General features: G+C 48.1%; 1 protein-coding gene across 3 annotated transcripts in view; it reads right to left on the reverse strand.

Moving 5' to 3' along the window:
• Positions 1–15,201, reverse strand: part of GAS7 (growth arrest specific 7) — a 59,866-nt gene that overhangs the window by 35,071 nt on the left and 9,594 nt on the right. For 2 of the 3 annotated variants that reach the window (XM_042032737.1, XM_042032735.1), the window contains exons 3-5: positions 5,738–5,809; positions 4,109–4,194; positions 722–775 (exon numbers count right to left, since the gene is read on the reverse strand). In XM_042032737.1, coding sequence (XP_041888671.1) covers positions 722–775; positions 4,109–4,194; positions 5,738–5,809 — 212 coding nt within the window. The remainder of the gene's footprint in view (positions 1–721; positions 776–4,108; positions 4,195–5,737; positions 5,810–15,201) is intronic. The other variant, XM_042032736.1, reaches the window with a different exon arrangement.

A 15,201-nucleotide genomic window follows, 5' to 3' on the forward strand; every position in this document is an offset into this window, starting at 1 on the left:
CATCCAACCTGGCCTCAAACACTTCCAGGGATGGGGCAGCCACAGCTTCTCTGGGTAACCTGTGCCAGGGCCTCCCCGCCTCACAGGCAAGAATTTCTTCCTAATATCTAATCTAAATCTCCTTTCTTTCAATTTAAAACCACTGTCCCTTGCACTGTCACTACATGTTCTTGTAAAAAGTCTCTTCATCGAGTCAGTTAAATTATAAAGACTAAAAGTAAATGTAAGATTAACTTCACACTGAAATATAAAACCTTTGCCTACACTTTCCATCAGAAATCTTCACTTGGACACTCTGGCACAAGAAACCTTCTTGGCACCTCAAATACAGATGGAGGAAAAAAAAGATCCTGCCCCGGCAGAGCAACGATCCAGGTCTGCTGTCTGTCTTTCTCTAACTCTTCAGTACTTCTCCCGGTACAGACGCTGTTGTGGGGGGAAGACGATCAGATGAGGAAGTTTTTTCAGGACACCTGGTTCACAGTCCGAGCTACCTCCCAAGGCACCGCGTTCCCTCCCTCCTGCTCATCGCGGAACCACCATTATTCCGCGGAAAACCGCGCAGGGCAGAGCCCCCAGCGCCTCGCTCGCTGTAGCAGCGTTTGAACACCGAAACGCGGTGCGCGGAGGATGCTCGGGCGCGGGGTGCTCAGCGCGGAACGCCCGCGGATCGCCGCCCCGCTCCGCCCGCGGATCGCCGCCCCGCTCCGCCCGCACTCACCGTCAGGCTGCTCTCCTTGCTCTGTCGCCGCGGCGCCGCCGGGGAGCCCGGGCTCTGCGGAGGGAAGCGGAGCGCATCATCGCGGCCGCTCTCGGAGCCCAGCATGGCTGCGCGGGGCGGGGAGAGGCGGGTCCCATGGCACGGCTCGGCTCGGCTCGGCTCGGGAGGCAGGGATGGAGGGAGGGGGAGCTGCGGGAGTTCGCTGCTCCGCCTCTCTCGCCTCCGCCGCACCGAGCCGGGGACGGGGCGTGCAGCGCCGTGGGACGGCGGGGGTGGGATGAGGGCGTCACACCCCCCTGAGGACAGCGACAGGAGTCTTGGTGGCCCACGGGGTGGCACTTTGCCCTGCTGGGTACGAGAAGAGGGACGGGGACGGTGACATCCGCTGCTGGGGACAGCGATGGTGGCAGTGTCCTGCCATCGGACCGTTCCTGCCTGTCTGTGTGTGGAAGGGTGGCATCGTGTCCCCCTGGGGTCAGGGACACAAATGCGTGCCACAGTCCCCCCAGGCTGGCAGTGGCCCCCTGTACCTGTCGCAGGGTCACTGGTGGGGCTCAGATGCTGTGACAGCTGATCCGCAGCGTGTGAATCGCTCTTGGCATCATCACTGGGCTGTGCCAGGACTCCCACCCCAAATCCCACTGCCCGGGCACCCAGTGCTCATCCTGGGACTCAACACCCAGCAGCGGCAGCAGCATCGTGCCTAGCACCACACACGTGCAGTTCCACGGCTGTTCTGCTGTCCCCTTGGTGGCAGTTGTGACAACCTGAACGGGCAGCATTTAGCTGCTCTCTAGGAAGCCATAAACAAGGTCTGGCCCTGTGCCCAGCACAGCATAGGTCTGTGTTGTTCCCAGTTGTGGCTTTTCCCCCCACCCCCTGACCTGTTTCCAAGAAATGTGGCTGAGCTTGCTGGAGAGATCTTGCCAGCATTTGTTTGCAGGGTGGCTGCTGCCCAGGTCTAAGAAAGCATCCTGGCCAATGCCACGGAGCTGCTCCACAGTGGGAGACAGCCTGTGCCAGGAACAGACAAGGAGGCAGTCAGAGCAAAGCAGCTCAGGATGGCCCAAGACACACAAGGAAATAGAGAGACAGGCCAAAAAGACTTTGAGGGTGTGCAGAACAGCTTCTTGCAACCACGAGTTTATGGTCAGATGCTTTCCTTACTAAGGACTCTTCTGCAAAGCAAAAGCTGCCACAGCTCCCAGGAAAAGCAGCTTCCCAAACGGGTGCAGACACAAGCTGTTCTGAGAATTAACGCCACCAGCAGCCTGGTGGAGATTCAGAACTAGTTCAAAGCAGGGGTGAAGCCAGGACTTCAGTTTGGAAAAACCTGTAATAAAGGAGCAATGGAAAGAAAGTATCATGGAGGTGATGAAGGGAATGAGAAAAGTCATGACAGGGATTTCCAACAGGCTCATGGTTGAGTCAACCGAGCAAAGCAGTGCATGGCACCGAAAGGCTGAGAGAGCCTGGAGAAGAGAAGGCTCCAGAAAGACCTTAGTGCAAACTTTCAGGACCTGAAGTTGGCCTACAAAAGGCTGGAGAGAGATTGTGGACAAGGGCCTGGAGTGATAGAAAAAGGGGGGCAATGGCTTCACACTGACAGAGGGCAGGGTTAGAGTGGATAGTAGGAAGAAATCGTTCCCTGTGAGGGTGGGGAGGCCCTGGCACAGGTTGCCCAGAGAAGCTGTGATTGTCCCATCCCTGGAAGTGTCCAAGGCCAGGTTGGATGGGGCTCAGAGCAACCTGGGATAGTGGAAGGTGTCTTGTCATGGCAAGGGGACAGGATGGTCTGTAGTCTCTTCCAGCTGAAACCATTCTGTGACTCTGTAACTCCTCAGGTATCTCAGACGTGAATTTGACTGAAAAGGTGTCTATGAATTTGAGTAAGACTCAGCACCATGAAAACAGAAGGTAGCAAATGTTGCTACAAAGGAAGCTCTGCAGAAGTCAGTTAATCTGACGTGTTCCAAGCCAACTACAAAAACATGGGAGTCAGATACCTTGAGAAATTAATTTTTTTTGGCACAAGGATTCACCTGGGTTTTTTTGAAGGAAGTCACAGCCTACAAGTTTATTTGGGTTCTCTGAGGAATTCACAGCAGATGTGTGGACAGGGGTGTCTGGTGATGCATTACATAAGATTCTAAAATGCTTTTGCCTGCGTTTAGGTGCTCACTGTCTCCAGCCTGGGCAAATTTCTCAGAGAAACAGCAGCACAGGGAGTCAGTACAAGATGTTTGATGTAGAAGAAATAGGGAATGCAAAGTGCTGCACTGTATCATGAGAAATGCCATGAATCTAAACCAGAAATACTGACCTAGGTGAAACAGACCACCTGAGGGAAAGGCTGAAGGGAACTACTTAGGCAGCACGTGAGAAAGAGGGTTGAGGCAAAGCGGGACAAGTTGTGAGAGAACACAAAATTTAAACCAAGAAACAGAGAATGTCAGGGAGATACTGAGAGCACCAGACAAGCCAGGTTCACATGGCAGCAGCACACCAATGAAACACGCATTTCCCCAGCGGTATTTAAAGAGTGGCACTGCAAAAGGACTCAGCCCTTTCACACAGAAATGAAACAGAAAACTCAGGTCTGGGACCAGTGGGGGGAAACGCCAGAGGGTGGGGAAGCACATCCCAAATGGAGTGTGATCCACCAGCTGTGGCAGTCATGTGGTCATATGGTGGTGTTTTGGCAGGGAGCAAAGAGTTTCATGGGAGGAGCTGGAAGAGGGCCCTGTGCTGCATCTGCAGACCTGTGGGGAAGACTTTCCCAGGGATATGTATGGATGTGTTGCAAGAAAAAGTGCAGAGATATTTACTGGACATTTGGACAAAGACAGGGGAGGCCAACTGTCCACAGGTCAGCATCTTGTAGGTTAACTCGGGGTGATGTGCTGGGTGAGGCACTGAGGAGGGGCTGTGAAAGGACAGGCTGGAGTGGATGAAGTCATTGAGAAAAAAGCTTTGGACGAATTCTTTGTGAATACTCTCTTTGGGAGGGAAAGCTGGAGCTGCAGGAAAACACAATGAGATACAGACATGGGCGGATGTGCAAGTGTAAAGAGAGGACTGTGCTGGACACAGGCCCAGGCTTCAGGCTGGAGTGGCAGGAAAATTCATAGGGTTGTTAATAGTGACTGAAGTGGCCAGAAAGGAGTGATAGGACAAAAAAAATCCAAAGGATCTTGACATTTTTTTACTGTTTTACCAGCTGGACACAAAGACTAACTATTCTGCATGCAACAAATCTGTCTGATCTGAGAGTTTCTAAAAGAAAATGACTTCTTGACTTCCTGCTCTGGGTGGATTCCTAAACTACTTAAATAAAAACCCATTTATTCTTAGATTCTGCTGTTTGGCTTTTTCCCAAAAACTTACCTGGGGGTCCCCGCTGGTTTTTCGGAGGCTCATATGCCCTGAGTCGAGCTGGTGTACTGGGGACCCAGAGATGTAGCAGCCATTCACTGTAAGAACAGATGGAGAGTTAGCGGGCCTGCTGCCAATAGCAAATGAAAAATTGCACAAATTTAAACACTAATCCCATAACTGAATATGCAGCTATAGATCACAGTGTTTTAAGACTTAGTTTTATTTCTCATTACCCTAGTCTGATCTGCTTGGTAACAGATTAAACATTTTCCTGAGTGGAGTCTGTTTTGCACTGACCATAATCAGTGAGTGATCTCTCCGTGCCCTTATCCCAACCCACGAGCCTTTTGCTGGGAGTTTTCTCCCCCATTCACCTGAGGAGGAGAGTGATGGAGTGGCTTGCTGGGCACCTGGCATCCAAAAAATACTGGTCTAAAGGAGTTGAGTTTTCATGTCAAGAAGGCAAGCCTTGTAAGATGTTTATGGTTCATGCACGGAACTATAAATTGCCTTTTTTTTTTAATATACTGAGCAAGGAATAATGCTCCAAGTAGTGTTAAAACAAGATACTCAACTACATTATAAATCCTTGGTCACAACAAAATGCACAATCTTCATGCAGACTACCAACTCAGCTGCAGCAATAAAGAGGGACATCCATCCGAAACATCCTCCAGCCTGCATTATTTACAGTCAGCTGGCAGCAATGGCCTTTACATTTAACACTTTTTATTCTAGAGTAATTTTTGCTTTGCTTTGTCATTCTGCAGTACCCAGTGCTTTTCAGTGCAGTTATGCATCTGACTCTGTTACTTGCTTCCCTGCAACCTCAAGTCGAGACAGAGATGATACATATGGTCACTCCTGTAGCCATCACATGCTAAAACACTTCACTGTGCATATGTTCTGCGTGGAAGAGCATCAGCCAGCCCATGTGCATCTGCAGCTCTTTGATTTCCCTGCCCTGTCAGACAGCAGAACTGAGAAAGTGTTTGTTGGGCCACTTTTTGGCCTCTGTGCTCCCAGAAGGAGCCACCCCAGCTCTTGAGCGGACACTTCAGGCACCCAGACAGAAGATGGACTGGCAGGGAAACCAAAGCCCAGAAGATGGGTCAGAAGGGAAAGCCCCACCACGTTTGCTCTGCTACACTCTCATGACTGTGTAGCCTGGAGAAGAAAAGGGTCTGGGGAGACCTCAGAGCCTATTCCAGTGTCTAATGGGGCTACAGGAGAGATAGCAAGGGATATTAAGCAAGAGTCTGGAGTGACAGGACAAGGGGCAACTGCTTTAAGCTGCAGGAGGGTAGACTGAGATCAGAGATTAGGAGAAAATCTGTGAGAGTTGGGGAGGCCCTGGCACAGGGTGCCCAGAGAAGCTGTGGCTGTCCCATCCCTGGAAGTGTCCAAGGCCGGGCTGGACAGGGCTTGGAGCAACCTGGGACACTGGAAGGTGTCCCTGCCTATGGCAGGGGGTGGAACAAGGTGATCTTTAAGGCCCCTTCCAGCCTGAACCATTCTGTGATTCTATAGCACAGCAAGTCTGTATCCCACTGTACCACAGCACTTTGCTTTGCTTTGCTGAATGGCAGAGCAGCAGATTGACCCCGTGCAATGGCCAGGCACAGCACCAAACAGTACCTGCAGAACTCTTCTGTGACACAGGGCTCTTTGGAGTCCCAGGGACACTGCTCGGCCGCTCCCACGTCGTTTCTGTTGAAGGGAAGCATCAGTGTGAGGGTGATGGAGGCTTTTGCACACATACCAGTTACGACTTTTACACATAAACCAGTGGGTCTGACCCTCACTGTCCTCTGAACCAGGTTCTTACCCTGTGAGGAAGATGCTTGCACCTCCCTGCACTCCCTCTCTTCCTTAATCTCTTCCTGCTATAGCTGCCAGCTGGGATGGGTGGAGACAGAGCAGACTGGAAGCTGCATCACTGGTTCTTCCAGATCACTGCCTGGGAACACTCACCTCACCTGCACTGACCGCCTTTCCGGGTGGAGTGAAGTGCAGCCCACTGCAGGCATCGCCACGTGCCAGCCGTGCTGCTGAGCCTGGGGACAGGCACCAAGCACTGGCAGTGCCTCTGCCCCTGCTCCCTCCGTGAAAGGCAGCTGTGAGTGACTCACAGATGTGCTTTCAGTGACATATGCACAAGCGTAGCACCCTTTTCCCCCGAAAAAACTATTTCCCTGGAAAATCTCCTTTTTTCCACCCAGGTCACTTAGCAGCTGGAATATGCAAATGTCTGTCCCACAAGTTGTGACACTCCAAAGACTACTGCTGCTTTCCCCCCTCAGCTGCCTCTGAAGTTTAACCATTCCGCTCATTTTCTCACTAAAAGGAAAATTCTTTTTGACCACATGCTGAAGACAGAAGATTTAAGTGCAAAACTTTTTTTAAAAGTTGTGAACAGAAGACAGTGGAGTGAGAGCAGCAACTCCACAGAAGTCCATCTAGAAAGCCCAAGGCACCATTCCTTTTGAATGCACGTCAGTTCCAAATCAACTAAACAATACTGATTGCCAGATGGTATCAAATAAGAAAATAAGCAAATCACTGTAATCAGTTCCAAGGACTGTTTTGGCTGCTTTATTTGAAACTGCTGTTTCCAAAATCCCAATCAACAACCATCTAATTCTTCCAATGCCTGAAATCCTGCATCTGTGTCAGTATTGTGGATGACCATGGTCAAGTGGTGATGGAGGAGAGCCTTTAAGGATTAACAGTTTAGGGTTGGCAGTGAGCACCTCCCTCAGGGCACATAAGGCCTCCTGTCCTGGGTCAGTGCTTATTTGGGCATCAAGCAGCTTCAAGAACCATAAAAGGCCTATCTTTATATACACATTCATGCACACATGCATACAGATGTGTGTGTCTGTGTGTGTGTGTGTGTATATATGCACAGGGATGTCCTCGAGGGGTGCGTTAGGTCCCTTATTTCAGGAAAGGACTCAGGATTACAGATCCCAGACAGAAGCAGGTGCCATCCCCCACACCTGTAATGCCCCTGAGATACACGCCCTGCCTTTCCCTATCCTTCCCCCCTCACCCCCTCCCCAAGTCACAGCTTGCTTTTGCTTGCAAAGAAAAGTACTTTGAGCTTTTTCTTCCCTTACAAGTGCAAAACCAGATGAACTAGAAGCTTTGCTGAATCACAGGGGAATATTTAAATTTTAGTCTGTTTTTGTGAACTGGGTAGTAAGTAAATAAATTCCACGCTAGGTCAATAAAGAAGCATTGAGAAGTATTTTAACTAAACAGAAGCAAAATGAAATGCAAAGAGTCGTCTTTTATGAGTCAGCTTGTCTTGGCTTACAATCCACAAGTTAAATGGTTAAATAAAGACACATTCTAATTTACATTTACTGTAAGGCAAAGGTAAACAATACAGTACCCACGTGTCATGTAGATTTTTTTTTTATTATAAATAGTTGGTAAATTAATAGTGTGAGCTGAGATCTGTGAGGAGGGGATGTGATGCCCTCTGATGCTGCACCCCAGTACAGTCAATGAAGTAATGGGTTTTTGTCAGCACTGACTGACATTAGCAGTAAAGCGAGTTACCTTCATTTTGGGGGCTTTTTGGGGGTTTTACACAAGCATATCTGTCTCCAGGATTTTTGCATTTTTGAGACCCTACAGAGGAATATACCTAAAAACCTACCAAAGAGATATGAAATGTCATTAATTGGTTAAAGAGACATAGCTCAGTTGGCCAGAGCATGGTGCTAACATAAAGGTTGTGGGTTTGATCCCCGTGTGGGCCATTCACTCAAGACTTGGACTCAATGATCCTTATGGGCCCCTTCCAGCTCAGAATATTCTGTGATGCTGTGAAAATTACCAGCTGCTTCTTGTAACTGGTCTCTGCTTTGCCTGCTGGCTGCTGTGGAGCTGCTGTGCAGTGCCTCATTCTCTGCCACACAGAGGACCCAGACACATAACTTGAGGGCAGAAAATTCACACATGAAAGAGCAGTGCCCAGTGGTTAGCAGATTTGTGAATCCAATCCAAACCATTCAGCGTCTCAACAAATTTTCCAAAATAAAATGACTTTGGAGTTACGCACATTGAAAAATAAAAAATCCCCAAAGCTATAAAATGCATAAAACAGAAAAAACTTCTTTAATTGGGTAGGAAATGAACAAGAGTGTTTTAACTCCATTTATTTTGAGCATTAGGAGAAAAAAAAGTTCACTTTGTGCAGGGATTATTCTGGCAGCTCAAGTAGGGATAGGAACTAATCTGGATCAGGACTGCACTGCTGGAATGCCATCTACTGGAAGCAACTACATTTACCAAGGTAAAACTGTAACATTACCAATTTCTCTGCAGCTTAGTCATGATAAGAAGTGAGAGTGGGGATTAGAAGTGAGTGGGGGGATGACTTTTTTTACAGAGACACAGAGAAGGCTTGCTGGGAGATAATGCACTGTCTGATACAGCAGAGTCTTGTCTGGGAGTACCACATGGAGCCTTTGATCCTGGTGCTTGGAAAATCCAAAGACTACTCGTAACCCTGGGGTAAAACAGTGATCATGGCTATTAGGAATAGATTCCATACTGGCCTAGATTTTATATCCCACACAATTTTCCCCAGAGGATGTTCCAGTCAAGCTAAAGCCTTGTACTCTGAGTGCAGTTTAGCACCGGCAGACCAACACCAACAAGTTCTGTCCTCTCTTATCAGCCACATGTTAATTAGACCATTTAGGCAGTGTGGGGAAGGAAAAACCAGTAGCTTCTTTGAGAGAGATGACCCAGTAATTTGGCTAGACTGGCATGTTCCTGGAGCTCCTGCTCAGCACACCTCACCGTGTCCCTGAAATCCCAGGTGCCAGCCCAGGGCTCAGCAAAGGCAGATGCATTACAGGGGCTCTCTCTGTGAAGAAAACCAGTGAACTTACAGACAATTCTCGACTGTGAAGGAGGATTGTGAACAAAAAGAAGTACTGCAGCCCTGGGAGATACCCAAGGTCAGGGCTAGGAGCCATTTGGTCTAGTGGAACATGTCCCCTGCAGGGAGCTGGCACAAGGTCCCTTCCAATCCAAACCATTCCGTGGTTCTGTGCAATTTGGTTACTGAACAGTGAGGCAGGAGAAAACCACTTGTTAAAACTGAAATGACGTAGTAAAAGGAAAAAGAGTTACAAGATCCAAGCTACACCAGCCAACGGAACCAGAGAGGGTTTTCACAGAAGTGGTGAAACATTTCCTACCAAAGGAAAGTGGAAACCTGTGGTGTTTGGGGGAAGAAAGGTCACTTCTGTTTGGCAGAATGAGAAATGACATGATGTGTCAGGCCTTCAGAGAGCCACACACTCTGGGATGTTGTGCTAGTCAAGAAACACAGCTTCTGAGGACATCCTGAAGCAGAGGATTTCTGTGATCACACTGTAGCAGCTGAAGAATGAATTGTTGGTCCCGCTTCCATGAATTCAGTAGCACTCTGAGCCTGAAGGAGCTGCTTTCCAGTTTGAACTTACAACATCAGCCAAACGTCAGGGTTTTATGTACCAGCACAATCCCTCACAAGTGTGCTTATATTCCTTTCAGGAATGGATTTAGTACCTCAGCACGGTGTCATGTGTAGTTCTATTTTAGGAGCTAAATGCTTCATAGTTTCATTGTCTAAACTACAAGAATGGGGCAGATCAAGCTGGCAGACCTCTGGGTCTGCTTACTGTGCAGAAACCTTTCCTGGTGTTACGGATCTGTAGCACCTGCCATGTGTCACCCAGCTAATGGGGCTAACTCACATCTTTATAAATAGATTTGGAGTTTATTTTGGCTTTAACAGCAATAAATCTGTGATGCTGAGCAGCTCCAAACCCAGTTTCTGCCCTGGATAACCTGAAGCTGTGCAGGCTGCACAGGCCAAGGATGAAGGTACGCAGACATGGATGAAGAACAGCAGCAGAACACGTCCCCCCTCAATGCCACAAGAGGAAACCCTGCAAACTTCTCCCAAACTGGTCCTGAAAACAAGCAGAACTAGAAGTCACATTTGCAGAAGGGTAAAACAGGCCCACCCAGTCTAAACTCCTCCCTTTTGGATTCACTTTACTCTTGCCAGTGGCAGGCAGGAAACACCTTGCAGACAGTTTGCAAAGCCTCTATAACTTTTCTCTGCTTGTCCACTGCATCTCCATAGGCTCTCAGCAAGGTTTGTGGCCTGTCCATGGCTCCCCAAAGGGTAAAGATTGGTTGGCCCTGTGACTCAGAGGGTGGGCAAACAGCCCTGCTTTGGAAACAGGTTTCCTTGAACAGCACAGTACTGCGCTCCCAGCCCAAACCTCACATCTGCCTGGAGCCAGCATGCTCTGAACCTCACCTCACCAGCCAGGAGCAGAGAACTGTCACAGGTCTCGCCCCTCATGTCCCCTTTCTGGCTCAGAGCTTCCCCACATTTGTGATGATCTGGCAAAGGTTTCATGGCACTTCATTTCTTGATATTGTGTGTGGTAGAAAAAAAGCCCAAAGGAATGGCCAAGGTAGTGTGGGGGTTTGGGCACGTAAGGCGGGAACATCACTCACAATGCCCTGAGACTGGTGTGAACCATTCAAAACTTTTGAAGTAGAAGGAGTGTGTGAATTGGAGTGCAATGAACATATCTTCCCTTCTTTTCTACAGAGGATGTGTAGCACAAGGAGATTTTGTTTCATTGGAACGAGGAGGTGTCACCTCTGCATCAGTTCACAGAACTGACTCAGAGCAGCCCTGACCTCCTGCAGACCAAAGGCTGTGGACTCTCCTGATTCAACACAGCAGCTTCTTCATCTTTGTGCTCCCACACTGTGGTCCACTGAGCCCTGCAGTACTGAATCCTGTATGGGTCACCTGGATCAGTATCAGTTCAAAAGGCCCAAACCACCAGTTCAGGCAAGAGCCTCTGAACTGCAACACCATTGTCTGCAGTGACCTCACACTCCTCCATGGGCCTCCCAGGACTGTGGCTTTTACCTCCCTCCTCATACCTAATAAAAAGAGACAAAAAAAGCAGGCAGAAGTGATCTCTCTGCACCTGCATCAAACATGAGAGTCAAGCACACAAGTGCTGAAAGCAGAATACCGGGTAGCACATGAACTAGTTCAGCAGGAGTTGCGGTGTCAGAATTAAAATCCACTTCCATCTCAGACAGTTCAATAGAAGAGAGACTGAGGCTGCCAAACAGCTTTTGACCTCAATCTTGAAAGACACGCCACGGAGACAGGCACCATCCAGGAGTTCCTGAATTGTTCTGTCCATGTGTTGGATGGAGAGGTGCTTGTTGCCACCTCCACAGCATGGGAAAAGCTGCTGACAAGAGCTCTCACTTGATCTTTCAAAATGATTCCTGGGATATCTACCATGCCCCTCCTTTTGCAAACACCACGTGACAAAAGCAAGCCCTTCACTGCAGGCTTAGCAGTGATAATAATGCTATTTCCAGCACTTTCTGAGACTTTGTTTTTCTAGGTTTTAGGCCACTTTACCACGGCAGGTTCCTATACTACCCTTTAGCTAGGGCATCCTGTAGCAGAGGGAAATTGTCACTGAAACGTTTTAACTGTATGAGAAAAAATGTGTAATAAAAATGCTTGACATCTCTTTGGCGTCTCCATAGATGACTTACTCTTTGAGCTGCAGTTTGTAAGTTTAGCTGGAGTAGGAGTTGACTGTAGCTGCTGAGGCATGAAAAAAAAAACCCTCAACTCAGAGACCTTTCAAGGAAATGACCACTTTCAACCACACATTTCAGGACTGCCCCAGAACTTACTGATGCAGGTGGCATTTTACTAATGATGTTTGTGATGGTAAGAATATATGGACCTTAATTAGAATCAAGATTACACAAAAGCAGAATTCCTGCTTTCCAGGAGATAAAATGCTGTTTAGTAAATGGGAAGGACCTTACATCAAAGACAAGAAAAGGCTGGAAATAAGAACACACCATGTAAGGTTGACCTCAGCTGTGAAAGCAAGGTGGCAGTAAGCCACACAAACACTGGTGTCATAAGTACATAAGTAATATTTAATGCGATGGGCAAGGTAGCTGGAGTGCAATTGTTTGACTAATGCAAGAGGTATTGCAGCTGCAGCCCATCAGAGAGTTTCTTCAGCACAATGAAATATTTTCCTGCTGAATCTACCACCCACACACAATTGTAAACCCCTCCCACAGACACTGAGCAACTCGTTAACCACATAGTGGCTGTTCATTCTGGGCACTCTTTCTGGTGTTTTGACATGACAAGTGAGGTTGCACAAGGCAGATTCCAGGCATCTACCTCTAATGTCACTGGTGCAGACTCAGCCTTCCTGTGGCAAGGCCATGCTGAGAAAACCTTAGGTATATTGAAATTGTCTTGGGCTTCATTGTGTAGATCATATACAGCTCAGAGGCCTTTACAATTTTCAGGATTTCAGGCCTTTACAATTTTTCAGGATTGAACCTGTTTCAAAGGATGATAAATGGGGAGTGTTTTTCTGGTGGGACCATCAAGTGGAGACAGACAGGAATGTGCTGTTTGTCATCTGGCTCATTTACCTCTGCATGTGTTTGTTTCAGGGTCACCCTAATTCCTTCATTACTCATTTTCCTAACATCTTCCTTCCACATAAGAACACTGTCTCATATATTCTATTTCTTTCTAGTTAAGAACCAACTCCTTGTGTTTTTCCTGTAAAGACAATGAAAATTAGACCACACAACAACACATGGTGGAAATACTGTTACGGTCAGGTAAGATCATGAAATCATAAAATAGTCTGAGTTGGAAGGGACCCAGAAGGATCACGGAGTCAAACCCTTAAGTGAATGGCCCATATGGGGATCAAACCCACAACCCTGGCATTATTAGCACCCTGCTCTGACCAACTGAGCTCATCTCAGGGTCAAGATGTACAACAAAGGTAGATAATCCCAGTCTGGAAGGACACTAACCACTGGAAACAATGGTGACAATAATAGTAATGCCTCACAAGAAGGGAGGCATCTGTTGTATTTTGAAGGCTCAGAAGAATCAGGATGTTACTTGCCCCTAAAATCCCATTTCCCCTCCCAGGAATGGGAGTGGATACTTGCATTGCCACCAAATGAAGAATGACTTCCATTGAGTCCCAGGCATTTGTTGTTTTCTACAGTGATAAATATTTTTCCTGTAGTTTAGGCTTTACAGACTGAAAAAACAGGCCTGACAGGGCTTTCAGGAAGTCCCACTGTCCCTGCTCTACCCCAGAGCAAGGCCAGTGTGAATCTGCATGGTTTTGCATAACCTGCTCCAGTGCTACAGACTCCCAGGCAACCCTGTACTCCCACACTTCACTTCCAAGAGAGCTTGGAAGGGTTAGTTGTCCTGGTTGCAATTGAAATGTGTTACTGGATCTTCTAGTGATGACAGGCATTGGGAAGTCTTCTCCCTAATGGCATTTATGCAATTTAAGCCTACTTTCATGACCCTGTCCACATCTTTGCTTTCTAAGGGCAGACACCCCGAATCTCTCAGCATTTACCCACAGGCTATGTTTTCCACATCTTCCATCACTTTTGCTACTCTTTTCTGGGCTTTATCCAACTGACTCACATTATTTCCTGAAGTGTAGAGTCCAAACAAGATAAAATATTCCAGCTGAGGCTTTATAATTTCCTTGTAAAGTTGGAAGCTTACTTCATGCCTCACAGACAACACTCCTATTTATACAATGGAAAATGCTGGCTGGTTTGTACTAGCACAACACTGCTGGCTCTCACTCAGCTTTAGATCCTCCAGAGCCCCAATGTCTTCATCTGTAAGCTGTTCCATTGCCTGTCTTTGCCACTTAATTATTTCTGATGAAATCTCTGATCTTAAATGCATCTTTCCTGAACAGCATCCTCCTATTCCAGGGTGATTGTGAATTCTGAGCCTGTTCTGCACAGGAGAGAACACCGTGTTCTCTCCCAGCTCCAGTTAAAAGTTATTGTTTGAATAAGTGCTCTCAATGTCAACATGCCAGTCCTCACTGGAAATACTGCCTAGAATGAATTCTCGGGCAGATCACTGCAGGATTCCCTTCAGCACAAACTCCCCTTTGACAAGGGACCATTGATGGCCATGCTCTGAGGACGAGCTGCCAAACAGTTTTGCAGCAGCTTACTGTAATTTAACTATGGTCCCCCCTTTGTTTTCCCTTCAGTCAGCTTTCAGACTGCCTTTGCTGCTTTTCAGACCTGTTTTCCCATCAATGAATTGCCTTTCCTTCACACAGGTCCCCTACCCACAGCCCCTGCCTGGATGCTGGATAAATGTTTAGCCATGGTCCTACCCCACGAGAGGGCCCATACCTCCTCTCACCAGTGCTTTTCAATGATGGAAATGCTAAAACTGCCAAGAAAGACCTGCTCTTGATAGCATTCCCCCTTAGAAAGGCAGTGGGTGCCAGCAAGGCCCCAGAGTGGGGCAGAAGGATGCTCTGTACCTGACCTGGGGCTCAGCCACACCCCTGAGCTGAATGAATCCCCTCTCTGCCCTGCAATCTGCCCCCACTGACTGGCAAGGCAACTGGTTGGACACCCAAGACAGCTGGAGTGCTGCAAGTGAAGGACATGCCACTCTGAGGATATCCAAATACAACATTTATATGAATAGACAGTGAACCCAATGCCTGGAGCTTCCACAGTATGCTCACCACACTGCTGGGTGACTCTCTTCCACCTCAAGCATGAGAGACCTGTGATGGAAGGGGCAACCAAAGGGAGGCTGCAGGATAGCAGTGCCTCAGGGACATGTGCCAGAAGAAAGCAAGAGTATGGATCTGTGTGCCCCAGGCTCCAAGAGACCTCACAGAGTGCTGTTCAGCCTAAAATGCAGTGCTACATTTGCTGTCTAACACCAGCCCTGAAGGAAAAGCCAGAGTGGAGCTCTCCAGCAATTAACTGCCTTTAGTGGCAGGCCAAGACTGCATCCCTCTGAGCCCTGGAGAAGTGGGATCAGAGGTGGCCTGCAGTAGGGTGCTGTTGTCAGGGGCTCAGCAGTGGCATCCTTGGATGGAGAACCCTTGGATGGAAGCAGCTGGACAGGATCCCTTGGGTGCACACAGCGCATGGGCAACGCAGAGCTCCAAGGAACTGCT

The sequence above is a fragment of the Corvus kubaryi genome, unplaced genomic scaffold (genome assembly GCF_017639235.1).
Source record: "Corvus kubaryi isolate FWS band 111438036 unplaced genomic scaffold, C.kubaryi_AGA036_p1.0 37353, whole genome shotgun sequence".
NCBI classification, from domain to species: domain Eukaryota; kingdom Metazoa; phylum Chordata; class Aves; order Passeriformes; family Corvidae; genus Corvus; species Corvus kubaryi.